This window comes from Lepidochelys kempii, chromosome 4 (genome assembly GCF_965140285.1).
Source record: "Lepidochelys kempii isolate rLepKem1 chromosome 4, rLepKem1.hap1, whole genome shotgun sequence".
Classification (NCBI taxonomy): Eukaryota; Metazoa; Chordata; order Testudines; family Cheloniidae; genus Lepidochelys; species Lepidochelys kempii.
In genome coordinates this window covers 43435172-43461796 of record NC_136383.1, presented here as the reverse complement: position 1 = coordinate 43461796, position 26625 = coordinate 43435172, and the positions used below count along the sequence as shown (strand labels likewise).

Sequence of the window (26625 nt, the reverse complement as noted above, 5' to 3'; positions counted from 1 at the left end):
AATTTTGTCTTAATTATGAAAAAACTACATGTAGCTATACTTTGAACTACAACAGCATTTACAATGTAAAAAGTAACTGGCATAGTACTTAACAGAAGTTCTGATTTTTTTCCCCACATAGTAAGTCTGAGAAGAATTCAGCATAGTACTAGGCCAAATGCAGAGGTGATCTATACCCAAATAAAGTAGGTAGACATAATGATCATAAGAAGGTGTAACTTGAATTTTTTTCAGCTTCTCAGCATGCAAGTTAGAAGTAGGGTGGCCTAATAAGCCTGGCATTTGGACAACAATTTGCTGTACTTTTTCTAGTCCTTATACACCCTTGGATTCAATCAGAGGTGATGTGCCCAGGGACATTACGTTGGATCATATTAAAGATTAAATGTATTAAAATCACAAATGAGTTTGATTCCCCATAGTTTAAATTACTAATTAAGAGGTCTCTTGATTTTTGGTCTCCTTTTACTGTTTCTCTCCCTCTCTGTGTGAAACTTGCAAGCTGCTAATTGTGTTAGTACATCCTAAGCCAGAGTCTGTTCTCAAAGCAATACTTTGTAACAACAACTACTCACACAGACTCCCCGCCCTTTTGTTGTATTTATCTCACTTTAACAATTGTGATTAAAATAGAGAGAGGATGTCTGTGGATGGATGCTTGGTGTGGATAATAAATGAATGATCAGGGAGGTGCCAGCCTAAGAATCCAGTGTCCATCGGCGGAAGAAGGTATCAAGTGGAAACAACCAGACGACCCCCGGAGGGCAGACTGGAATCCACTCAGCCTCAAGGATGGGAGAACCAAAGAATAGGGAGCTGTCAGGAATGTGCCATCTGCTGATTGATTCAGCAACAGCATGATGAAGCAATTCCCATAGACTGGCATAGGAATAAGTTCCTATAAAAATGGACTCTAGAAACTGAGAACTTTAAGGTCTGATTCTGCAAACCAACTTCCAGGAGCATCAGATGAGCATCTGACAAGGCCCTGCTTCCTCCTCATGTCCAGGCCACCTAGCCAGTTGCTTGGCATGAGCAATTCTAAGGCTGGTAACTATGATAACCTTGCAGAACCTTTATGTGTGTATGAATTAATGTGTTAATAAATATGAAATTGAATGGAATGTTATAGCTATAACTGCTTACAATGATTCTTTCTGTATTCACAATAAATGTGGCATTTTACATTATTCCCTTTAATAAGATCCTGATGGTTTTTATTTTATTGGTATAACAATTCAGTATCAGAATGGTACCGCTGAAGTTGTACCTTTTCTCTCTCTCTCTCACACACACACACCCCCATCATCTGAGAATGCCCTAGGCAATGGTTTTGTTAAATGAACCAAGTCATCTGGACAATTACCACTGCATTTATTATTTTTTGTTTTATAAAATGCTTTTGCAGGGAAATTTCATTAGAAACTGTTGCTATAAAAATATAAAACAAGTATAAAACAATATATATTTTTACATATATTACTTGTAAGCCACATAAAATACAACTTATTTACAGGTACAAATATTTCAACAGCACAAATGCTTTTTCTTTGATGGCCAGCATTGACTGAGCAGTGGGGAGGAGAAAAAAAAAACACTTACACACACACAGAGAGAAAACAAACACTATGTACAATTCTAATTGATTGTTCAGGAATTCTTTACCTGAAAAATCACTTAGTCTCAGAGATTGCCCAGAATCTGTTTCATAGAACAACTGTGTGTCCTCTATCGGAGGAAAGTATTACATGCCTGGCTAGCTGCAATAGCAACACTTTCCTTCCTGCTGTTTAGCAGACATCACGGAGTAGAATTCTGAACTGAAAAAGTTTCTGGTAAACTGAGTAAACCAGTCACTTTACTTGAATGCCAGCAAGTTATTTATTAAACCTTCAAGCCCAAAGAGTTGCTTTGTGTTAGTCAGTGGGGGCCAGATGGATTGGTAAACATCACAAGAATTGAAGACAGACAATGCAGCTTCTCTTTGATGTATTCTGGTAATTTCTCATTTTCTCCATACCTAGCAGGTGGAGGAAGTTACACAAGTAAGTAGTAGAAGCCATTTTTATGACCAGAACATCCATATGATTCAGCAGTTTAAAATACTAAAAAGAGTAAAGATATTTTCAAACTTAGGTGCCTCAAGTTAGGAATCTGTGGAACCTTAACTTGATTTCAGGAGTTGTGGGTGCCCAGCCTCTCTGAAGTCAAGTCACTCACTGATTTTTCTAAAAATGTATTTTGGTGCCTTGAGCACCAACAGTGAATTTTTTATCTAATTTTTTTTTATTTGCAGAATTGCAGAGATTATATAATAACTTGATAAACTACATGAGAAAAGTTGAGCAGCGAACTGCAAATATAGTATCCAGACGGATATCTTACTGTACACTCCATTGTGTGAAATTCCTAATTTTATTCATTGAACAGCAATAAAACTTATTTGCCATAGTTGCCTGAGACTCAAAATAGAACAGCTACTGTGTTAAAACGTCATCTACGGTTTGGGCTGAGATCATCAGGTATATATACTTGATGTAGCTTAGTTATTTACTAAGGCATTCCCTGAACTTGTAAATTGTGGACATGTTTTCAGAAAAATGGACAGTTCTTTTCATTAAAGCTTCCTCTAGTCACTGAGCAAGCAATATAAATAAAAATCTCATACTGAAGAGATATGGACAGAACCCATTCCCATCTTAGCCAGGACTGACCCATGATAAATTTTACTATGTGCTATTCCTACACTTATTTGATCACCAAAACACAGAAGTTATACACAGTTGGGGTTTTGTTTTGGATTTTTTTTTTTTTTTTTGATGCTACAAACACTAGTAAAGTTTTTATCCACACACTGTGAACATAGTACTACACATACAGACTATTTGGGTAGTTTCCATATGATGAAATTATAGTAAAGAGATGATTTTAATTTCCTTAACATGCTAATCAAAACAAACATTTGTAGGAGTTAAAAAATAGTAACTGAAAGGTCAACATTAGAAACCCACTGCAAAATTTATCTTGTATTTCCATTTACTTTGTATGTAATGTATGTGCTTATAGAATTAAGACTCACCTAGTTGTCTGGCCATTTGGAGATGTGTAAGTGATAGAAGAAACACCTGCTTGTGCTACCAACTGGGATCCATCATTGAACTGAACCCACACTGCTCCACTAGTCAACTGACAAGAGATGTGTCCAAAGTTATTACAGCTTGAAAACTTCAAATAATTAAAGTTGCATACCATAACTATCTATTTTAAGAAGTTTATGGTAAAGTTTTCAAAAGTGCCAGTCACCTAGGAGCCCAAGCCTCATTGTCTTTCAAAGGGATTTTTAGGCAGATTTGAAAAATAGGACTTTGGCACTTTTGGCAATTTTACTAGTACGATTTGGCTAAGAATTGTGCAATAACATTTGTAGAAAAACTAATACAAGGTTAGTTTGTATGGCTATTGGTTCTACAATATGTGGTATAATTAGATAAATTACTACACAAATTTACAGACTCATTTAGGACCAGAAGCAGGTCATAAATTCAGGTCTGGATTATGTAAAAACAATTTTGCTGTTTTGTAAACTTCAATTTTTCCCCCCTTATCTGGCACAAAGACCATGAAGAAACATATCCAACAATGAATAGAAAATTCGTTCCTAATTCCTCCTCCAAAATAGTACCCAACTAATGACAAGTACAAAAGTGACCAATAGCTCTTTAGTTTAACGCATAGTGTCACCCCTTTGTTTAAAAAGGTTAGTATTAGTTCACTACCACCTCTGTTGGAGAGGTCATTCTGTATATACCACAATAGAAGAGAGCCTCTTTCTATTATGTTAATTCTTTCTTCATGTAGATTTATTTTTATCTATATCTATATCTATATCTATATCTATATCTATATCTATATCTATATCTATATCTATATCTATATCTATATCTATATCTATCTCCACTAGTTCTGGTCTTACCCATTGTCTCAGATAGTTAATCTGAACTTCAATAAGTAGTATTGGCTAGCTGAACTACTCCACTCACGTCTTCTCTCAAGGCTAGTTCCCAATGTCTTCATTCATATTGAGCCTCCCCTCCAACATCTTGTTGCCCTATCCTATACTTTCCAACCTATCTGCCTTCAAAAAAATGACCAAAACTGTAGTTTAATTAAACTTACTGTGTACTCCCTGCTTGCAAGTGAAGCCTAAATACATTTTCAAAATTAATCATTTCTTCTAGTTAAAAAAAAGAAAAACTTAATTCAAGTCCAAGAAAAAGTGGACTTGTCTACTTTATTAGCAATTCACTACTCACCTGAGAAGCCCAACCAACATTTTTCACAAAAACAGATTTTAAAAGCTGGGCTGAATTCGGACTACATTCCTTTTGCTGATTGGACGAGCAAGTTGTTTCAGGAATGGTAGTTGTGAATGCAGAGCCTTCATATGATATCTAAAAATAGAACACCAAGAATTGCACAACACCATTGTTCTTACTAATGATGAGACCATGATCACTTACAGTTTTAGCAGTAAATAGAGGTTTATGCTCCTTTATTCCTGGTTAAAATATGTAGTCTCCTATGTACATCAGCTGACCACTTTAATTACTCTACAGCATGCATGGATCACAAACCAGCAATTGATACTTTTCACTATATATTTTTCATCCTCTGAACTAAAGGACTGGTAACAAAACCTCTTTTCGACCACTTAAGTATCTTGAGAGAGCAGATACCCTCTTCTACTTTAAGCCTATTTCCCCTTAACCAGAGTCTCCTACTGTCACAACTGTGGTGATTCTCTACTTCATAAACAGGCTTCAGACCATGTTAGTTACAAGAATAGTTCTCACTAAGATGATCATTTGACCAATAACTAAGAGAAACAAACGAAGAGAAGAATACAGCGGATTGTTCTTATTCTTTAGTCTCTCAGTGTGTAACATATTTTTGTCTAGCAGACATTTAAAGGAGGCAACATACAAGATGCACCTGCTTCTTCTCAATTCAGTTATTGAAACTCCTTGGGCCTTTTGACATGCTAGACATGGTTTTTTTATAGAGAACACTAATACCAAACAAAGCTTCACATAAAATGCATTGCTTTTAAAAAACATTGATGTCCCAGAACCATAGTTTGAATGCTTGTTAATATCCTATGAGGCATTTCCAGCACATCCAGACCAGAAGGTGCCTCAGACAGCTCTTCCATAGTTCTTTGCAATAATTAAAATACTTCTATGTTTAGAAAAATAAATTCTTAAGTAAGGTTATCAAACTGTGCCCTTCTGCTGTTAGGTACTGCATGACATGTCTCTTTCAGATTCCTACAAAACCTAGACAGAACAAATGAGCTGAAGATCAAAAGCTTAAAGTTGCAATTTCTTTGCTTGTCAATTTGTGTTATAAAACATTTTAATCTAACTGTATTTGTAATCAAATCTGGTAGGTACAAAGGTTAAATCCATAAAAATGTACCTTTGTATTTGAATGTAACGTTTGAGTATTTAAATTCTAACTAGACAGCGATATCAAGTCTATGTACTTGTTTACTTACAGAAGGATTTATGTTGGGAACATGACAAGGAGTAGAGTTCACAGCTATATTTCTATCCGCTGAGGTAGCATCTCTCACTGTGCAGTTTACATCCACTGAAATAGAGGGAGGTGCCAAAGCCTTTGGAGATTCAGTGTTGCCTGGCTTCCTGGAAATTAAAAAGAGCACAAGAATAAAGGTCTTTGTGAATCTTCTTACTGGGGATAATTGCATGAAGTGCAGCAGACTTAGTCAGGAAATCTGGCTTCTCTTAATTGCAATTGACTGTGTGGCTTCAGACAAGTTACTTAACCTTTGTTGCTCTACTATCCGATCTGTAAAATTGGGCTGTGTTTATGAAGCACTTTATAACACCATTCAGTTAAGAATTTCAGGTTTCATATGTGTTTGCTATCTTTTGATCTAGATTTCTTTAACTCATCTGCATGCAGTCTAATTGTATTTTATGCCAATGAAGGAGAGTCTATTAATCCAGAGATTTAAATGTTTACATACCTAGTTTTGCTACAATTTAAAAGGAACTTTTACCTTCCAACAATTATTGGAAAAAAGGGAACACTTCCACTTCTCTTTTCTTCTTCCAAAACAGCAGCTTCCAATGCAAGACAAATACGGTGTCCCTGATTTTGGGGAAGAGAAAAAAAAAGTTAGTTTATATTCAGAACATGAAAGTGCTATATAAATATCTGTAACATGGATTATTTAATGTGACAGATGTGCCTGGTGTTTGCAACAACCTTGCTAAAGCTTACTGGTAAAGAGGAAATTGGTTTTGACAAGGCTGCTGCATTTCTGCTGTTAGCAGTATAGAGAGAAGCTGCTAGACACACACTGCTGTGCCTTTAGGGGGAGCTCAACTCATTCTCCTTTAGCTCAAAAAAGCTCACTCCCCATGCACCTGATCCAAAGCCCATTGAAGTCAGTTAGAATTCTATTATCTTCAATGGACTTTGGATCACACTCTATAGGGGCACTGAAAATGTGCCCCTAAAGGGCAAGATCCAAAGTCCATACCACCCCCCCTTTCCCTTCTCAAAGGCCAAGGGAGGAGACAGAAGCAGGATCCCAGTGTAGGAAGCTCACAGTAAAATGAGGATAGGGAGTGGAAATGCACACAGTGGGTGGGCGGTCTTGGTTTCTTATTCCCTGAGCCCACAGAGAGGTGGTGTGATTATTCCTGTGACTGCTTATTGGGATTCATGGGGCCTGAAAGCTTGATTAGTAAATGGGTATTCCATGGAGGGCAGATTAGTGGCAGTTTTTTGCTTCACATATCTGCAAGGTTGCTTTGCAAAAAAAGCAACAGAGGCTCTTTTCACAATTATCTTTAATTTACATTGAAAGTTAACTAATCAAATATAGGGATAGCATTACTTTGTAAATTCTGACTGCATTTTAAAAAGTCATAACATTAAAAAGAAAAGTAGGCACCAAAAGGATAGAAAATAGTGCTGGAGCCAACCTCAGTGAAAAAGGCTGCAAGTTTAGAGGCAGGCACTTTGCACTTAGAGGTGCCTATACAATAAATATTTACCTCATTTGCATGATCCATATATATTTGTATTTCCTTCTTCAGGCCACTTTCACTTTCTTCTTTCAAAGTGTAGGATTTCCCAGATTTTTCTATCACTCGAGTAATACCTGCTGTCTTGTGTATTTTTGCCCCTATAAAAACAAAGTCTAATCTATTTTTTCTCTAAAATATCAAAAGTTACCAAGTGCAGCAAATTACTACTGCTACATTCTTCAGAAATTGTCAAGAAATAATATAATATATGTAAGACTTGTTGCAAAGAGAAACATATAAATTCCTTTAACTCACTCCAAGATGAACTCTAAACTAGTAGAAATCAAAAAGCGACTTAAATAGGTCAACTATAATGTTAACATATATTAATGTATTAGTGTATATTCAGTATCCGATATAGCTCCTGTGCAAATTTGAAAACATGCATTTAACACAAAACAAAACAATAACCAAGTATACATGAGATTCGGGCCAGAATATCATAGCACACCTACTTCACCTTTAAATTACTTCTTAAACATTTATGTTGACAGTAGTTCTCAACCAACATGTACCCCTGGGGGTACACAGAGTTCTTCCAGGGGATACATCAATTCATCTAGGTATCTGCCTAGTTTCACAACAGGCTACATGAAAAGCACTAGCAAAGTCAGTACAAACTAAAATTTCATACAATCACTTTTTTACAATTCTGTATATACACTATAGCAGTATCTCTCTACCTGGGGTTATGATTTATTTTATAATTATATGGTAATAATGAGAAAGTGAGCAATTTTTCAGGAATAATATGCTGCGACACTTTTGTGTTTTTGTCTGATTTTGTAAGCAACTGTTTTTTAAATGAGGTGAAACTTGGGGTACGCAAGACAAATCAGCCTACTGAAAGGGGTACAGTAGTCTGGCAAGGTTGAGAATCACTGTTAATGTCTTGAGTTGGAATATCTTAAGGTAGTGAAATCAAGTATTGGAGGATAGTGCTCTTGTGTTACAACTGTTGTAACAAAGATGAAGAATGTATTCATTATTCGTCTTTATTAAATGAAAGGGGCCACTTAAATACCGCAGAACAAGAGCTTGTTCTGCGGAACAGGCACTTCTCAGCAGTGCTATTGAAAAATGGACTTACCTGAATACTAATCTATTTGTGTTCTTACACAATCTTAAAAAAAAAAAAACAAAAAAAAAACACCACCTACTACTACTATTGCTTTGGAAGGGCTAAGATTGACTTCATTGTATTTTAATGCAGCTATGCCTATTTACACCAGAAAAGAATTTGGCCTGAAATCTTTACTTTATTTGTAAGTCATTTAGAGACATGGTTGGATCCCCTGCTCTTGTGGTTTCTACTAAAAACGCCACAATTTTTCCTAAATAATGACAGGGAAAAATCAAAGAGCAAGCACACTATTCACCCATCTAAAATGATGAAAACACAGGTAGGGAGGAAGATGATCCACAAAGCCACAAGAGAGCGACAGTAGTTTAATACCACTCTTGTGGTGCATGCTTAAAACACTGGATAATTGAATCTGCAAGGAGATAGTGTGTATTGTAACTTAACAGTATTTAAATGGCCTGTGTGCGCTAGGATGAAGAACAATTGACAAAATACTAAAATATATACAGTACTTTAAAAAATTCTAATACTCTTTCCTTTTTAAACTTGGAAGCATTCATAATTTGGTCTTAGGCAAAAAATTTTAAATAAAACTTGAAGTTACACATGGTTTCTGTTTGATCACCAGGATTTCAGTACAATTTTGCTAATAAGGTTTAATTGTTGCAGTAAAAAGCTAAAAATTTTGTCCATATGAATACATACCGTCATAAAAACAAACTTCAACATCTGCAATAGGTGAATTCTCCATCAACATGCACTTAGCATATCTTGTATAGAAGGTAACTTTTGGTGTTTTGGATCTTACCAACTGTACAAATTTGGCTGCATACTGGTACTTTTTCCAGTACTTTTCTAAAAGAAGAAGATTTAAAACTCTTAATTGATTAATTCAGAAGGAAAAATATATATGTATGTACAAATTATAATGAATTCTTTTTAATTTGTGAGATCTGTCACTGTCTAGCTGTTACTAACTGAAAATGGGGGGGAAGTCAGCTTTCAAGAACTTACCTGGTAGTATTTTACAGAGCTATTTAAGTGTTTTACCCCTGACCTTTTTTATTTATTTATTTTGTTAAAGTTAGGACATTCATATCCATGTGGAATGTATTGTTTCTGTAGATTCATACATTAATATCATTTAAAGCATATGTTAGTGATTTCTTTAAATTAGGAAGCAATAGACATGTTTATGAATATTTTCAAGGTAGCTTTGGTAGTCAATGAATGATCTTTAAAGTAAAAAGTAGGGTGCTGTACTAACCATTCAGTGAAATATATTACTCGCTTGTTATATAACAATCCCATTACATTTCAAAGGAGAAAAAAGTAGTTTGTTTCAATTAGAGCTCTAGTTTTTTTCTTGCTCCTAAATGAATAGACATTTTCTCCATTGTATTCAACATGAAGTATTTAAAAGCTAGTACTCATTCTAACCATGCACAAAGTTTATTAAAAATTACACTTTTAATCTACTTTTTTTTTTTTCTTTTAAAACAAAAGAAATTTCACACTACCTGGCAAGTTGTCAAAGCCGTACATAACGACATCTTCAGGAGGAGAGGGAGGTCCATCATCAAGAAGGAAGCCTCTTCCTTCATTCGGATGATAAACTGTGATCTAACAAAAAGCCCCCCAAAATCTTATAGTTATATTGCTATACAATATATCACAATATTCCTTATCTGAAAGCTGTGGATGGAAGTTACACAATGCAAGGCTTAACTACTGTATTCCTCTGTCTATCTATTTTAATTTACTTTGGCAGGTTTCAACTAAAAGTTTAGCCAGTTTTAGTTCTAAAACTAAAATCAGAGATCTCTTTTCTTTAAAAGACAAACAAATCAATCTGCTACTTGCATTTTAAAGGCTGCACTACCGAAGAAGAAAATATCTGCAGTTTCGCACCCATCCTTGATGCAAAATATTCAACTGCTTTCTAAACAAACATACTCTAATTAAGGTTAATATTGCTAAAGGCTATTATTTTTATTTGTGATATACTGAACAGTTTAGTACTACAGTCACTTGATATTTATAATAAATGGAAATGCTCAATTTAAGTTAAATTACTACTCACCACACTTCCATTACAAGATATTCTGAGAACTTCTTTCACAAGCTCTTGGGAATGGAGCTCTTTTAGGAACTCCATACACACTTCTCCTGCATCTAAAATACTCACCTAAAATACATATAAAAATAAAAGCCATATTAAAATGTAATTTCTTGCCCAAATGACACAATACATTTGTGGGGAAAAAATGTATCAGAAAAGTTTGTGTTTCCTCCCTCTCCATGTTTATGGCAAACTCATAATAAAAATGAACAATGGTATTACAAAGATCAAGCAGCTGATTTTGTGCTCCCTGAAGTAACTTGTACAGGTAATGCTATTCCTTAGGACAATTCTAATGCTTGTTCAGCATGAACAAAGAGTTATATAGCCAAGTGTGTGGCTTCCTGAAGCGACCAATCAGAAATTAGGAGGTAGATCAGCCCTAATACCTTTTCAAATACTAGGGTAAGGGAGGAGAAAGAACAGATGGAGGATGAAGGGGAAAAAAGCAGTAAGAGAAAAAGGAAAAAAAGAGACAAGAATGAGAAAAACAAGAAATTGAGATAAGCAGGGACTGAAAAACTTTATTTTTAGAGATGGAGAGAAAAAAAAAAGCAAGGAGGAAAAGAGGTCAAGGGTGTTTGTGAGAGAAAGAGCAAGACTATTCTCTTCAATTCCAATTAAGATACATAGCTTAAAAGGAAACGTTCATGTTTTATATTGCTACCTCATGCACACAATAGTTTAATTTGGGCACATTAACATTGAAAACAAGACCTGTAAAGTTAAAGTGTGCATTTTTCAAATACTTAGAAAAGCATGCCTATTTTTAATAATATCTAGTTTGTGTCAGGTTGTAGTTTTCTTTTACTTGATGACCGGTTTCAGAGTAACAGCCGTGTTAGTCTGTATTCGCAAAAAGAAAAGGAGTACTTGTGGCACCTTAAAGACTAACCAATTTATTTGAGCATAAACTTTTGTGAGCTACAGCTCACTTCATAGATGAAGTGAGCTGTAGCTCATGAAAGCTTATGCTCAAATAAATTGGTTAGTCTCTAAGGTGCCACAAGTACTCCTTTTCTTTTTTCTTTTACTTGTAAGCTCAGAATGAGACAACACTAACATTTGTGCCAAAAATCAGTAATGGCATTAGATTATATGAAGACTGAGATTTACCATACTAATGAAGACTGAGATTTACCATACCATACTAATCTTTGATTATTTCTTTTAATATACATCTTAAAGCATGTGAGCACACCTGTTTTACTGAGCAACTGCATAAAAGAAAAGGATCTCCGTTTTCACTATACTTAATCCATAAATATATATTTTTATAATTTCAAAAAACGAAACACACCACTGCATTTTTTGTTTTTTGTCTGATTGATTTTAGCCTGTGAGCATTCAGAGGAGACACAATACTTCGCAGTGTAGGTTTCTGATGTCCTAATAGTTCTTTGCCCCTGGCTTTTCCTTGTTCTGAAGTTGGATAGAGACCAAATGCAGATGCTGGTTGAGCTTTCTCAGATTTACATTGAAGTCCAGAGGTATATTTCTTTGTACTGATCTGATTTATAGAATGTGCAATGTCAATGGGGGCACTGGGATTTTTTTGATCTTTTAAGCCATTCCAGGCATTTCTTGATGTTTCTTGCTGCACACCTAGATGGTATCGGAAACCTCCATTTGCGTTATCAGTACTGATGTGATCCAGAGGCTCTCTCAGCTGAGCTGAAAAATAGAATAAGTGTATTCAGGTTAGAGGTTTAAGAAATTCATTATTTTGGAAGATTTTTCTGAGTTCTTAAGGGGCAAGTGGAGGTGGGATAGAAAGGAAGGAACTATTTCATGGTCTTTAAAAAAAATTTCAAAGTAACTAAAATTTAAAAATAAAACTAAGTAACTGAAGAAGAAAGGCTGGTTTAGCCCTCAATACTGAGTATCATTTCTAGGCTGTGACATCAGGGTGTCCATTTTATTTTGGAATAAACTAAAATGACTCTCAAATTTGAAAGATATGTATTGAACTCCAATACAATTTAAAATAAATTCCACTATGCAACTAATGTGTTTTAATCACTGCCTTTTAAGTATAGTGAGTGCAGAGTACCTTAACTGAAACACCATTTCTGAATAATTTGTTTCCAAATTATACCACTACTAGTACACTTCTAAATATTTATTTAATTTAAAACAGGAATCAAACTTCATCTCCCTCGGTGGAAAGAAATATTGTTAATTTACCACTCAGGTAATATATGTAGTACTATTAAAAGGACTACCGAGTTTTACGGAAGTTACAATATAGCAAACTCTTGATAGAATAAAAAACACTTCTCAAATGCACTTTTTAAGAAGTGTTTTCTATTTTAGCTATAAACTAGACAAATAGAATATTTGAATATGCTACTGCCATAAATAAAAAATAACTTAATATTTACAATATGCTGCTTTTTATGTGTAATGTGTCAGCAAAAGGGTAAATTAGAAATTTAGATTACACTACTAGATGTGAATAGTTATGCTAGATATTCCCACCTTTAACGAAGGGAACAGATTGCTTTTATATTTGATTTGGCCATAACTGCTACTTCAGATTTGATATTTAAATCAAATATATTTGATTAAATGAGGCAGATATTTAATCACCTCATCTCTACTTCACCTAAACACTGAGTGCATTCTTTCTGCCATGGCATAGATGCATTACAAAAAGACTAAAAGAGTTGAGAGAGAGAGAGAGAGCACGAGCACAACAGAGCAGAGATAGCTAGGTTATGAGGAATAGGGTAATTCCAACTATATATCATATGGTTACAATTCCCCCAAGGGAAAGAGAGTCTGGCAATATCAAACAAAGAAAAATGAGTGGTTTTGTGTTATTTAAACCTCTTAGTTAAATTACATCTTTATTATGTACAGTTTGCATATATGATGTAATATAATGCATGGCAAAGAACTCCTCCTTCCCTTCTGTGTCTTTTGTATTTCTCTCCACCCTCCCTTCTGCAGCGCTAATTATCATGTCTTTCATACTCTACACTCATACAGAAAATGTTTATGTTATTCAAAGAATGACATCGCAGTATCTTCAAAATAGTGAAGTTAAGGTAAAAATATTCAAAAGCACCAGAGTCCAATTTTCAAAAGCGACAGGCATTCAGGAACTTAAATCCCATTAGAAAAAGTCAGTAGGACTTAAGTGCTTTTGAAAATTTTACCCTTCACACTTCAAATCATCATTTAAATAGACAGAGTTGTTCTGCTTCTGGTCAGCACTGAACAATGAAGAAGGTCTATACAATTCTGTATTATAATCTTCCTGATGGTACTAGTTGTTTTTATTAGTAAAATAAATGAAAAAAAAAATCAGAAAGTTAATGATGGTAGCCAAAGGAGAGGATGACCTCATTTCAGAGTGCTATACAATTTGACTATCAAGCTTCATTTATGCTATTGTAGGCAGTTATTCTTGTACCATTTACTATCCTTTTAGTTCATAATGGGTTTATCTGGATAGAAAAACATTTAAATATTGAAGGTGGCACAAAGGAACACATCACAATAATCTGTTATTTTAAGTATCCTCCCATGTTTCCTCCAGGAAGCCATACTGCACCTCCCATACCTCCCCATGGAAGCGAATACTATTTAATGTCCAATTTCTTTTGTAATACTAGCAGTACATCCCATTGTACTGGATTATTTCACAACACATAATTAGATGTGTCCTTGTCTCACAAATAAGGAAATATTAATTTAATAAGACAAGTAAGTAATTACATGCCTGGGGCAAGTAACAGCATTTCTTTAGTTTGTATAGGTCATGGAAACTTGACAATTAAAAAGACAACGTTCTGTAAATTCATACCATTTGTCTGTATGCTTCCAAGCCACTGCTGCATTGTTTCAGTCTGGGACTTCTGTTCTAATAAACCAATACTGGGCTTCATTGGACAGAGATAATTTGAGCTAAATACACAGAAATATTTGTAAGTGTTTCCATAACAATAAACATGAATATTTATTGGCTATTGAGCCTAAAGCTAAATAAATTTGTACAAAGGGGCTCTTTTACTGAGTAGTATAGCTTTTGTGAAATAAAAGTGACATCTATAAACAAGATTATACTGTATGTTTGTATAACAAGAGTAATACTATTCCAGATGCAGAGACAGTAACAGAACATTTTTGTGGGGGCTAAGAGAATCATGTGGAACTTTGAAGATTCCAGATAACATGGGACAGGTGCATCAGGAAAATATAGCAAAAAAGCCAATATTACTTCCATTAATATAGTCTCAAATAAATATATTGGTTTATAGTTATACTAGAAGTTAATTGAAGTTTGACAAATTCAAGCCAGCCAGGGCTCTCATCAGTTAGGACCTGGAACTTGCACATGCAGAGGACAATGGCTACTGGTCAAGCATTGCATTTGGTGCTTTCTTCCCCCATCCCTCTGCAGCCCCCAGTTACACTGGCAGAAGCCACATCCTCCACCTACTTGGCATCTAAACTCGACTTAAAGAGACTTTCAGCAGTCAAGACTTGCTCCTTCCCTCATGGTGGGACCCTTCAGCTTTCACCAGGGACATATAGGAGCAGAGCTCATTTTTGAAACACTAACAGAAAATGCATTTGTGCTGACTGAAATTTAAATATATGTTTTTCTACTGTAGCTTATTCCATGACATTATGCATTTAACAAGATAGATAGTTCTTCTAGATTTTATCTTAAAGCTGCCAATTCTAAATCAGACTGATTCTTACTGTGTTTGGTCTTTCACAGGTGGAGATGTGTGCTTTTCAAAAGAACCAGAACTACAGGAAGTCTTATCCTTAAATATAGGGGGAATATCACCATAGCTGTTTACAGGTGAAAATCTTTCTGTATTTTCCATCACTCCTACTCTGGTCGTTGAAAGCAGTTCTATGGAATGGCATCTCTCCACAGTGTTTGATATTCCTTGAGTCTGACTGCGAGATGCTCCCGACCTATCAGAAGAATGGGCCCTCCGAAGATAACGTGAATGTGGCCTCTCTTCAGTAAGTTGCATTGTTCTTCCCCTACCACTTATGCCAGTTTCTTTTCCCTGAATTCCCCAGCGATTATAAGAACTGCTTCCATCCACAGATGAAATGTCACTGGAATTCTTATTTTTAGGAAATACAGTCATTTTATTTGGGAGTGGCTGACCAACCAAGACCCTCTTCTTTTCCTTCAAGCAACCACTTATACTGACACTGGAGGAGCCAGTAAAGGCTGTAGAGATTGTGGCATTTCCACTGTCCATTGAATCCTCCACAGTTCCTGAATCTTTACTTCGTGTTGAGTTATGTCTGGACATAAAAGGATGATCCAGCACAGATGAAAGACTTAAACGATCTGCTGGGTTTTTGCGAAGTAACCGGTGTAAAAGGTCTTGAGCATCCCCTGACAAAAAGGCTGGCATTTCATAATCCGCTAATACTACTTTATTCAATGTGTTCTTGACTGTGTCAGTGTCAAAAGGGGGTTTCCCAATAAGAAGAGTATAGAACATACACCCCAAAGACCACACATCAGATTCAAGTCCATGTGCACTCCGTGTGGCTATTTCTGGAGAAATGTAATTTGGAGTTCCACACATTGTATAATGCTTTTCATGAGGCATTTTCAATTGCGTTGCCAGTCCAAAATCAGCAATCTTGACGTTCATATTACTGGTGAGTAGAAGGTTAGAAAGGGTGAGGTCCCGATGTAATATTCCATGAGAATGAAGATACAACATCCCTGTGATAATCTGATGCATAAAATGTCGTGCTGTTAGAACACAGAAATATAAGATCTGGTTTTAGTAGAATATTTGAAACAGTAAGCATCAAAATATGACTTTAAGTATCTGCTTATCTGCCCCAATCAGATCCATTTATTAGGATCAAATTACTACTAAAAATGTGTAATGTAACTGTCATTATATGAAAGATTAGAGGAGAGATTTGCTGTTACCATACTGCTTAGCTGCCTCACCAAGACTATTTGTTTCTAAGGCAAATCCATGAAACACAGTAATGGGACTTATAATCTAGTAATCAAATTTGTTTCTTTGCCACTGTGCAAAACCATACTGAATCAAGAACTTGAGAACAAAATGAAAATATTTAAAACTGGCCCTAGAAGCTTTGACAACTTGTTAATATGGGGCAGTGATTTTATTTTTGAACACCCAAGAACAGTGGCTTTTAACCTGCGGTCTGAGGACCCCTGGAGGGTCCGCAGACTACATCATTTGGGTCCCCTAAAGGTTGTTGTTACCATAGAATGGTTGTTTTCAACCTGTGGTCCACAGACTATGTCTAAGATTTCCAAATGAGTCAAACAACTCCATTTGAAAAATTTTATGGGCCCACAAATGAAAACAGGTTGAAAAAAAAAAAAAAATCACTGCCCTAGAAGTTAGTATATAAAGCAGATTCCTAGAACCAATCTGTTTTGTGTGATGTATAGGTTATATATACACACAAGAGACCAGATATTTGGACACCATGTAACAGATCACTAATAAGATGGCACAGAAGTTAGCAATAATGAAAACACAAATAATCTTGAGCAGTCCCTTCTCCCACTAAACTAATTTAAAAGTTACAATTAGAAACTGTTTTCCCTACCACAACAGGTAAAGCAATCACGCAACAGAGAAGAGCAAGAGGGTGAATGCCTTAAGGATTCACACAGACTGAAACAGTGTCCTGTACCATTGCTTCAGGATTATGACTATGGCAGGAAGCACGGTTTGCTGAGGCAAATGACCATTAACCCCTCTTCTATCCCACAAAACATAACATTTTTTTCTCACTTCCTTTCAATTACCAATCCTTATTACAGCTCAATCCTTCCTAATTGTGTACGTGATGCACTCTTGGCAAAGTACATGAAGCGCATAGAAAAAAAAAAGTTACAAGTTATTCTAAAATACAGTAGTCACCTTTACAAGGCAGCCTTCTGCCCTGAAACCACTCAGAAGTATTCCCAAGTGTACTGTGTACAAGTCTGCTTCATCATTCGACCCTCTAAATTCAGTCAATATGACTCTACATGAGGACATAAAAGCAAGATCTTATTCAACAAATCCTTATGACTTAGTGAGAAAAATAAGTTTGTACCACCCTCAATGCCTGTTGGCACTGCAGAGCCAACACAAGTAGAAGAGGAATTATATTCACTTGTATTTCGTTAATGCATTGTTTACAAGTTCCAATCAGTTGCACCTGTGCAATCCCACTGGAGACAGTGGTGTTACCTTCAGAATAGAACTGCATTTTAAATTTGGTAGTCATCCCTAGGGATGTACTGTATTCTTCAATGCTTCTGCCTCCCACCTGGAGTGCAATTAAAGACATATTGGTTGGAAAGCAACACCAACTACCATTCTTCAAATTGCAGAAGCTAGCCTCCTGGCCAACTCCCTTATTCTCCCGCCACCAATATATTCAGTCTCTTTTCCCACTCCTCCTTTAGGAGTCTGCAAAGGGCAAAGACCTTAAGAAAACTTTGGGGAAAGAGGAATGAATTGTACTGGTAAAAGTCACCATTCCACACAAAAGACTAGTTTGTGTCCAGCAGACAGTATTTTTTAAGTAACTTTTTCCAAATTGGTTAAACCATGCTGCTTTGCAGCTTCCTGTTCTATCACTTGATTCTGGCTCCTGAGTGTTATGGGGATGATGCAAAGCTTTAACAGGTGAAAGACAATGAATTGCACTGACAAGTATTTCAGTGATTTAAAAAAAAAAATCCCCAAATGTACAGTAACATCTGTCCTGAATCACTATTCAAGAGACCAACAAAAATCGGTTGTTTGACGTGTATATCTACTTGACAAGGAACTCTGGCAGTAACAACATGGGGATTGGTGCTTCTTGTAGCAATGATTTCCATATGAAATGTGCACAATTTACAAATATAGGGGGGGTGCTTTTTTTGAACTGCCAGCTCTGCTAACTCAATGTGGATTCTTTCCTCCCAATGTATCAATCATCATCCTTACCAAAGAGTTCCACAAACAAGATTAGGCCCTCAGTACCATATGGACAGCCACATTATTTTCATATCCATCTCCATTTTGAAAATTGGTAAATAGTTCCAATGATGCTACACAAAACAAACCAGACTCCAGCTCTTTTTTGACCTGTGTTGGATCTGCAGTATAAAGAATAAAACCCCCCAGCAAAAGCAGAAAATAATGTGGCTGTTCCAATGTTCCTATTAGAGCTGTTGATTAATCACAGTTAACTCACGTGATTAACTCAAAAAAATTAATCGTGATTAATCACACTGTTAAATAGAATACCAATTGAAATGTATTAAATATTTTGGATTTTGTCCTACATTTTCAAATATATTGATTTCTATTACAACACAGAAGACAACATGTACAGTGCGCATTTTATATTATTTCTACTTAAAAATATATGCACTGTAAAAATGATAAAAGAAATAGTATTTTTCAATTCACCTCATACAAATACTGTAGTGCAATCTCTTTATCGTGAAAGTGTAACTTACAAATATAGATTTTTTTTGTTACATAACTGCATTCTAAAACAAAACAACGTAAAACTTTAGAGCCTACAAGTCCACTCAGTCCTACTTCTTGTTCAGCCAATTGCTAAGACAAACAAGTTTGTTTACATTTATGGGAGATACTGCTGCCTGCTTCTTATTTACAATGTCACCTGGAAGTGAGAACAGGCACCCACATGGCACTTACCTTGCAACGCCAGCTACGAATTTACATGCCAGATATGCTAAACATTCATATGCCCCTTCATGCTTCAGCCACCATTCCAGAGGGCATATTTCCATGCTGATGCTCGTTAAAAAAATAATGCGTTAATTAAATTTGTAACTGAACTCCCTGGGGGAGAATTGTATGTCTCCTGTCTGTTTTACCCACATTCTGCCACATATTTCATGTTATAGCAGTCTCCGATGATGACGCAGCACGTTATTTTTAAGAACACTTTCACAGCAGATTTGACAAAGGGCAAAGAAGGTACCAATGTGAGATTTTTAATAGCTACAGCCTTCGACCCAAGGTTTAATAATCTGAAGTGCCATCCAAAATCTGAGAGGGACAAGGTGTGTCGCATGCTTTCAGAAATCTTAAAAGAGCAACACTCAGATGTAGAAACTACAGAACCCGAACCATCAAAAAAGAAAATCAACCTTCTGCTGGTGGCGTCTGACTCAGATGATGAAAATGAACATGCGACCGTCTGCTCTGCTTTGGATCATTATCAAGCAGAATCCATCATCAAGGTGGTTGAAGCATGAAGGGACATATGACTCTTTAGTGCATCTGGCACGTAAATATCTTGCAACGCCAGCTACAACCGTGCCATGCAATTTCACATGACATTGTAAACAAGAAGCAGCAGCATTATCTCCTGCAAATTGCAACCAAACTTGTTTGTCTAAGCGATTGGCTGAAGCAGGACTGAGAGGACTTGTGGGCTATAAGGTTTTACATTGTTTTAATTTTTGAATGCAGTTATTTTTTTGTACATAATTCTACATTTGTAAGTTCAACTTTATCATGAAAGAGTTTGCACTACAGTACTTGTATTAGGTGAACTGAAAAATACTAGGTTTCAGAGTAACAGCCGTGTTAGTCTGTATTCACAAAAAGAAAAGGAGTACTTGTGGCACCTTAGACTAACCAATTTATTTGAGCATGAGCTCATGAAAGCTCATGCTCAAATAAATTGGTTAGTCTCTAAGGTGCCACAAGTACTCCTTTTCTTTTTTTGAAAAATACTATTTATTTTGTTTTTACAGTGCGAATATTTGTAATAAAAAATATAAAGTGAGAACTATACACGTATTCTGTGTTGTAACTGAAATCGATATATTTGAAAATGTAGAAAACTTCCAAAAATATTTAAATAAATGGTATTCTATTTTTTTAATCACACAACAGTCCTAGTTCCTATTGTATGGAGATGTAACTCAGATGTAATACAAGGGGCACAAATCTGTGGAGTAAGAATGCGCCAATTTTACATGGTCATATTTCATACTAGAACTGTAATTTAACAAAGGTTACACCTTAATGTTAAAGGGAAGATCTACCTAGGCATCACTGAAGACCAATTTTTAATATTTTATTTCTAGTAGCACACGGACTTATAAGAAGGGATGCAAGAAATCGGTTTCCCAGAGAAAAAACATGGAATTTCCATTTTTACAAACAATCTTCAGTTTTTACATTTTCTGAAAAAATAAAAATATATTAACTTAATTTTGCTGAAAGTACCAATGTCACTTATTCAATGCATACAACCTCCCGCTCTTATGATTGATTTTTGAATGCACTTTAAATTTAATTGGGACTGGGGCCAGAATTGATAATCAAAAATTGGGATAATCAGGAGAATTGGCAAAGAGCGTTCTATCCCTTATTTTAAGATGCAGTGGGGAGTGCTCGGGCAGTCAGCCCCACGCAGTGGGAGCTGACCACCAGAGCCACAGCCACTGTCAGCCCAAGGCGGCTGGTGGTTTGGTTAATATGGAGATCTGGAAAATGGAAGCTTGGATTAACAGGATTCTACTGTATATCAATAAAACATTGTGTTTTATTGATAACTATATATATTGTGGCTAAGGAAACTAAAGTTCAGCATTTCATTTTAATCACAGAAAAACATGGATTTTTATTTTTTTTTTAAATCAAAGAATCGTGGGGGGTTTTTAATCACAAAAAACTTGGATCCCTGCTTATAAATCACAACTATTGTTATTCTTTTATTCTATTATTCTTGTCCCAAAACAGGACTAACAAGAAAACAAAGAAACTATGCATCAAATATATATGCAATTGTCACAAAGTCTTTCAAGTACTACTAGATTTAGAGCTACATAGAATTGCTCCAAGGAAAAGCAATGACAGTGAAACATTTTTAAAAGGGACTTTTATCTATCAAAATTAAATGCCTGTTTAATGATAAACAAATACTGACTAAAATGTCACTATATGAAAGAATCCAACCCACTTTCTTCCTCAGAGAAAGGCTTCATTCTGTTCTTTAGATATCTGCTCATTTCTCCATTGTGACACATCTCTAGTATCAGGTACACATAGTTGCTATCTTCAAAATAATTATAAAGCTAGAACATAAAAACAGAATAAAAACAGTTAGAATACTTTTACAATGAAGACTGCATAATTTTAAGGTAGTGTACAAAGTGTAAGGATATTCTTACCTCAAGTATAGAAGGATGTTTTAATTGACAATGTATCTTCACCTCATTTTGAACTCTCTGTACCATTCCAGCTTTGTGCATGGCCTTTTTGTCTATCTGAAAAGGGACCAGACAATATATATTTTTCCAAACATCAGTGTTTTAGTACTTACGTACAAGTTAAAGTACTTTCAAGACACATTTTAAGATAAATTCCACAATTGAATGAATGTTGTGAATGCTACCATCAGACTCTACTTTTGTGGACTATACATTGCATTTCACAAGTTCTTTTGTAACCCTACAGATACGCACGTTCCTTCTACATTTAACTTTTTTTAAAATCAGTATATCTGCACTTTGAGTTTACATCACAATATTGTGCACTTAATATCTTGTTCTTAGTAGTAAACACAGATAGATTTGGAATAATATTTGATTGTTAAACAAGCAGTTATGCATGCAAATCTAGAACTACTGAAAAAAGGAGACAGTAATAAAACAGATAAGAAATATTTAGATATATTTAATGTGGTAAAATGTAATATTTATATACAATATTTAGACGATTTAAATGCAACCTGAAAATATAATCTTGTGAAGACAAACCTAAACATCCTGTATTAATTCTAGCAAAAGTTTTGCCAAATTGTTAATATGAATAAGTAAAGTTTATAAAATACAAACAGATATTTTGATAAACTACAAGCCAGCCTTCCAATACAATCAAGATTAACCAGCCCAGGCACAAAATCTGTTTACCCACGATTACCACAAAGAGGATAAGAATGAAAAATCTAATGATTTTTCTTTTTTAGCAGAGAAGTAAAGTAAGTTTCTTGTCCATGGGTCAGTGGAATTTTTCAAGCCTACTGTAAACTCAGGTCCTAATCCTGCACGCTACTCTGTGTGAGCTGAACCCCCTGCACTCAGTTGGAACCTCACTGATATCAGGATTAGGCTCTTAGAATATGAATTCTGAGGCATGACCTCTGGGCCACATCCTCAGATTATAAATTATCCTCCTTTAAATTATTTTAGCTCAGTTGAAATCCATGATAACTTACACAGGCTGAGGATCAACCCCATCTTTTATGTGTTTCTACTGCACTGATCGTGAAGAGGCCCCAATCAGATTGGGATGTCTGGGCATCACCCCAATATACTTAAAATATATCAACTTTGCAATATGCAATTCAATCACTAGCTCTTAGCCACAAAATCTAATGCAGGGCATTAGAGATGCAACCACAAGCAAAGTTGGGCAAGGGAAGAGAAGATACCAGCAGTGAGAGGCAATATTCTCTCAGCAGTATGCATAGCTATAGTAGGACAGGAAGGCGCTGAGGTGACTTGTCCACCAGTGGTTGCACCTGCGCAAGCCACATTGGCACACACACATTCTCCAGCCATGTATGGGGCGGTAGTAACACTTACCATTTTGATGGCCACTTCCAGGCCAGTTTTTAGGGATATCGCCCTATAGACCCCAGCGAAGGAGCCCTTCCCCAGAAGGTTCCCCACCTTGAAATCCTGAGAGAGAGAGAGAGAGCGCACACCTCACAGTTAGTCTTCCATCACAGTGCAGGGTGCCCCTCTTCCAGGGATGCTGGAACAATTTTTATAGTAGGAGCGCTGAAAGCCATTCAGTCAAACTATAAACCAGGTATATGATGGAAACCACTTCAAACCACCGGGTGCTGCAGCGCACATACACCCGCATCCCTAGTTCCAGCACCTATGCCCTCTTCCTGGCCCACGGGGGGGGGGGGGGGGGGGGGGGAGGGTGAAGGGCGCCAGGAGCGTACCTGGATGGAGTTCTCCCCGGCCTGGCTGCGAGACATGCCTGCAGCGGCAACGCGGCTGGGCGTGGGGACCAGAAGGAGACTCAGCCGCCACTCCGGCATCTTCCCCAGAGCTTGCACTCTTAACACAGTGGCCAGAGGGGAGCAGGAACCGCGGCGCCGGAGCCGGGCAGCCTTCCCGCCGGCTCTCCCGCGCCTGGGGGAGCAGAAAGGGGAACAACGGCCGCCAGCTCCCGCTGCCATAGCAGCGGCGGCAGTCACTTCCCCTCCTCCCGCCTGACAGTCCTAAGCGGCCGCAAAGAGATGCTCCCCGCCGTGGGCAGTCACAGCCCCCACACAGAAGACTCGCTTCCCTTTGGGGGTGCTCCGCCCCACAAGCGGGCACTAGGGCCCTGAACACAGTGACTACTAGGATCCCGTGGGACAACTGAAGCGAGATGGCAACAGATGTGCAGGGCAGGGAGGAAACGAAAGGGGCCCACACACACTCTGAGGGCCGTGGCCAAGCTGTTTACAAGGGCACTTAGCTGGCCAAACAGTGACGCACAGAAACCTTCCCTGTCCCTGCAGCTAGGGACGCCCAGCGATGGCACACGAACACCACCCTGTCCCCTAAAGGGCTGAGCCCAACTGCAACAGCTGGCGCATCCCAATCACCTTTTCACTTCCTAGGGTTCTAACCTAGGCCCTAACAATGTCCCTTCATCACTACAGTTGATCTGGCTACAACACAGTTAAAGAGACAACCTTGCTAATTCGTCCCCTGGCTCAGTGTTACTCTCAGGGCAAACAAGCCTTAGGATAAAATATGTATGTCTTCCGTATACTTCCTATCACTTGTATGTGACCAATGAGGTAGTATTAGTGTTGACTGGGATGTATGGTATTATGGAGGATCCATAGCTAGCAAGAGAAGACTGTCACCAGAATATGACCCACCCCTGCAGTGTGAGATTTTCTATGGGAAAGTATGTTATGGTCTCTGGCCCTAATTTGCAAAGTACCTATACATCGACCTCGAACTTCCAACTCCATGACTCTCCAGTCCACACAAAACTCTGATTGACCACAGCCAGAATCACAGACATGTTCTGTCTGCTGAGTCACCACACGAGAAGCGGCTTCCAGTACAGACTGGTAGCAGAGGAACTTCAAAATACTCCAAAATCTTGGTCTTTGCCTTCTCCTTGATTTACCCAAGGATACACCATTGAGTGGCCAGAGACTGACTGCAGCGATAGGTGCTTCTGAAACTCATGCCGTTAACGGTGAAGTAACAAGTGTCTGCTGCACTGCAGCCAGCTGGCCACGGGGCTCGCGGTCACTGGGAGACAGAAGCTGCAGGATTCATGCGAGGTCTGGACAGGAGAGCAACCAGGCGGTAGAAACCATCTGCCTGGTAGTTTGGTCTGAGATCAGGTTGCACCAGAAATACTAAGCTGGGGGAGAGAGCAGGGGTTGCCTAGGAGCAGACAATGCTATTGAATTCGCCACACTTGCCACCTGCCAGTGTTCAGGCTGCCAGGAGATGATGGGCATGACCGGGGCAGAGGACACCCTATCCGTGTCCTCCTCCCCAGTCGCGCTTACTGCGCTGGGGCGCCTCCTGGGAGGCCTTAGGCCCTGAGCCAGCACAACACAACCAAGGGAAAAATTCACGCCCGGCGCGGGGGGGGCGCGGGTGCTGGGGGGAGGAGGAGGCACTACCCCAGCAGGTAGCAGGAGGGGGCGGGGCGGCTGCTCGGAACTTCCCGTCCCGGAGGAATTGGTCGGGTCCTGCCCCTCTCCGCTCAGGAGAATGGTGGGGTCTCGGCCCCACCCCCACGCGGGGGATGGTCGGGTCCGCACCTCTATCTTCTCTCCGATGCAGGTCGCCATGGTGCCGGCCGGTCGCTCGCTCCTCCCGCGTCCTCTCTATGATTTCCCCTCCGAAGCGCGGCTCCGGCGCCCCATTATGGCCGCGTCCTCCGGCCGCCGTGCCCCAGGTCGCTCCTTCTCCGCTCCAGGGCCTGGCGGGAACCTCTCTCCCTCCACACCACCATTTTGAAAAATCGCGCCGTTAACCCTCCGAGAGCGAGGCCACGGCTGACGTAATCACGCTGGCGCGGAAGCACCAGTAGCTCCATGTTGGGAATAATAGAGGTAGCACATGCGCAGTTGGCTGATTACTCGTGCCCAAATAAACACATGTATGATTGCTGCGCATGTGCGATATGGAACGCAGACCCAACCCAGGGCGGTCTGGCCCCATCTGCAGGCTGCTTCAAGAACGTTGAATTGGATGGAGCCACACTCCTGAGTTGTGAGGGCTCTTCCATTCAGTATTATTAGAACCTGGTTAACTTGACCAGATAAGTTTAGATCCTGAGTCATTCAGATCTGAATCTGAACTCTCCTAAAGTTGGGAGGTGGGACAAGGAATTCATATCGTTCATTCCAATGTGGACCTTTCCCTAATAACAAAGCACCGTTTATTATTAAAAAAAAGAAAAGGAGGACTTGTGGCACCTTAGTGACTAACAAATTTATTTGAGCATGAGCTTTCGTGAGCTACAGCTCACTTCATCGGATGCATTCAGTGGAAAATACAGTGGGGAGATTTATATACATAGAGAAGATGAAACAATGGGTGTTACCATACACACTGTAACCAGAGTGATCACTTAAGGTGACCTATGGCCAGCAGGCGAGCCAGGAGGTGGAACCTTTTGTAGTGATAATCAAGGTGGGCCATTTCCAGCAGTCGACAAGAACGTCTGAGGAACAGTGGGGGGTGGGGATAAACATGGGGAAATAGTTTTATTTTGTGTAATGACCCATCCACTCCCAGTCTCTATTCAAGCCTGAGTTAATTGTATCCAGTTTGCAAATTAATTCCAATTCAGCAGTCTCTCGTTGGAGTCTGTTTTTGAAGTTTTTTTGTTGAAGTATTGCCACTTTTATGTCTGTAATCGAGTGACCAGAGAGATTGAAGTGTTCTCCAACTGGTTTTTGAATGTTATAATTCTTGACGTCTGATTTGTGTCCATTTATTCTTTTACATAGAGACTGTCCAGTTTGACCAATGTACATGGCAGAGGGGCATTGCTGGCACATGATGGCATATATCACATTGATAGATGTGCGGGTGAACAAGCCTCTCATTAGTAATTACTGCTGCAGGGTTGGTCCCCGACTGTGGAATGAACTTCTCAGAGGAACTAAGAACTATCCCGAACCCAGTAGTGCCTCTCTCACAGATTTATCCTGAGTCATGGGCTTTTGGATCCTGCAGGGACAGCTCTCCCAATGACTGAAAAGGTAATATATATTCCCACAGT

General features: G+C 38.1%; 1 protein-coding gene across 1 annotated transcript; it reads right to left on the bottom strand.

Annotated features, from left to right (window-relative positions):
* Positions 1-1138: 1138 nt before the first annotated feature.
* PLK4 (polo like kinase 4) lies at positions 1139-25380 on the bottom strand. The gene is made up of 16 exons (XM_073341093.1): positions 25154-25380; positions 22938-23033; positions 21522-21617; positions 21311-21425; positions 15047-16079; positions 14145-14245; positions 11631-12004; positions 10292-10396; positions 9729-9831; positions 8914-9063; positions 7092-7222; positions 6086-6177; positions 5558-5705; positions 4314-4451; positions 3080-3186; positions 1139-2020 (listed from the first exon to the last, which is right to left on the bottom strand). Exons 1-16 carry the CDS (start codon positions 25181-25183, stop codon positions 1921-1923), a joined length of 2919 nt encoding a protein of 972 aa, XP_073197194.1. The 5' UTR covers positions 25184-25380; the 3' UTR covers positions 1139-1920.
* Positions 25381-26625: the final 1245 nt, after the last annotated feature.

What these genes read in the sequence shown, in the direction of transcription:
- PLK4 (XM_073341093.1), bottom strand. Translation starts at nt 25,183, where the DNA reads ATGGCGACCTGCATCGGAGAGAAGATAGAG. An exon ending in CCTGTGAAAGACCAAACACA is followed by an intron (nt 14,246 to 15,046) that starts GTAAGAATCAGT and finishes CTGTGTATTTAG; the next exon opens with CTCAAATTATCTCTGTCCAA. An exon ending in TTTCCAATAATTGTTGGAAG is followed by an intron (nt 5,706 to 6,085) that starts GTAAAAGTTCCT and finishes TTTAATTTCCAG; the next exon opens with GAAGCCAGGCAACACTGAAT.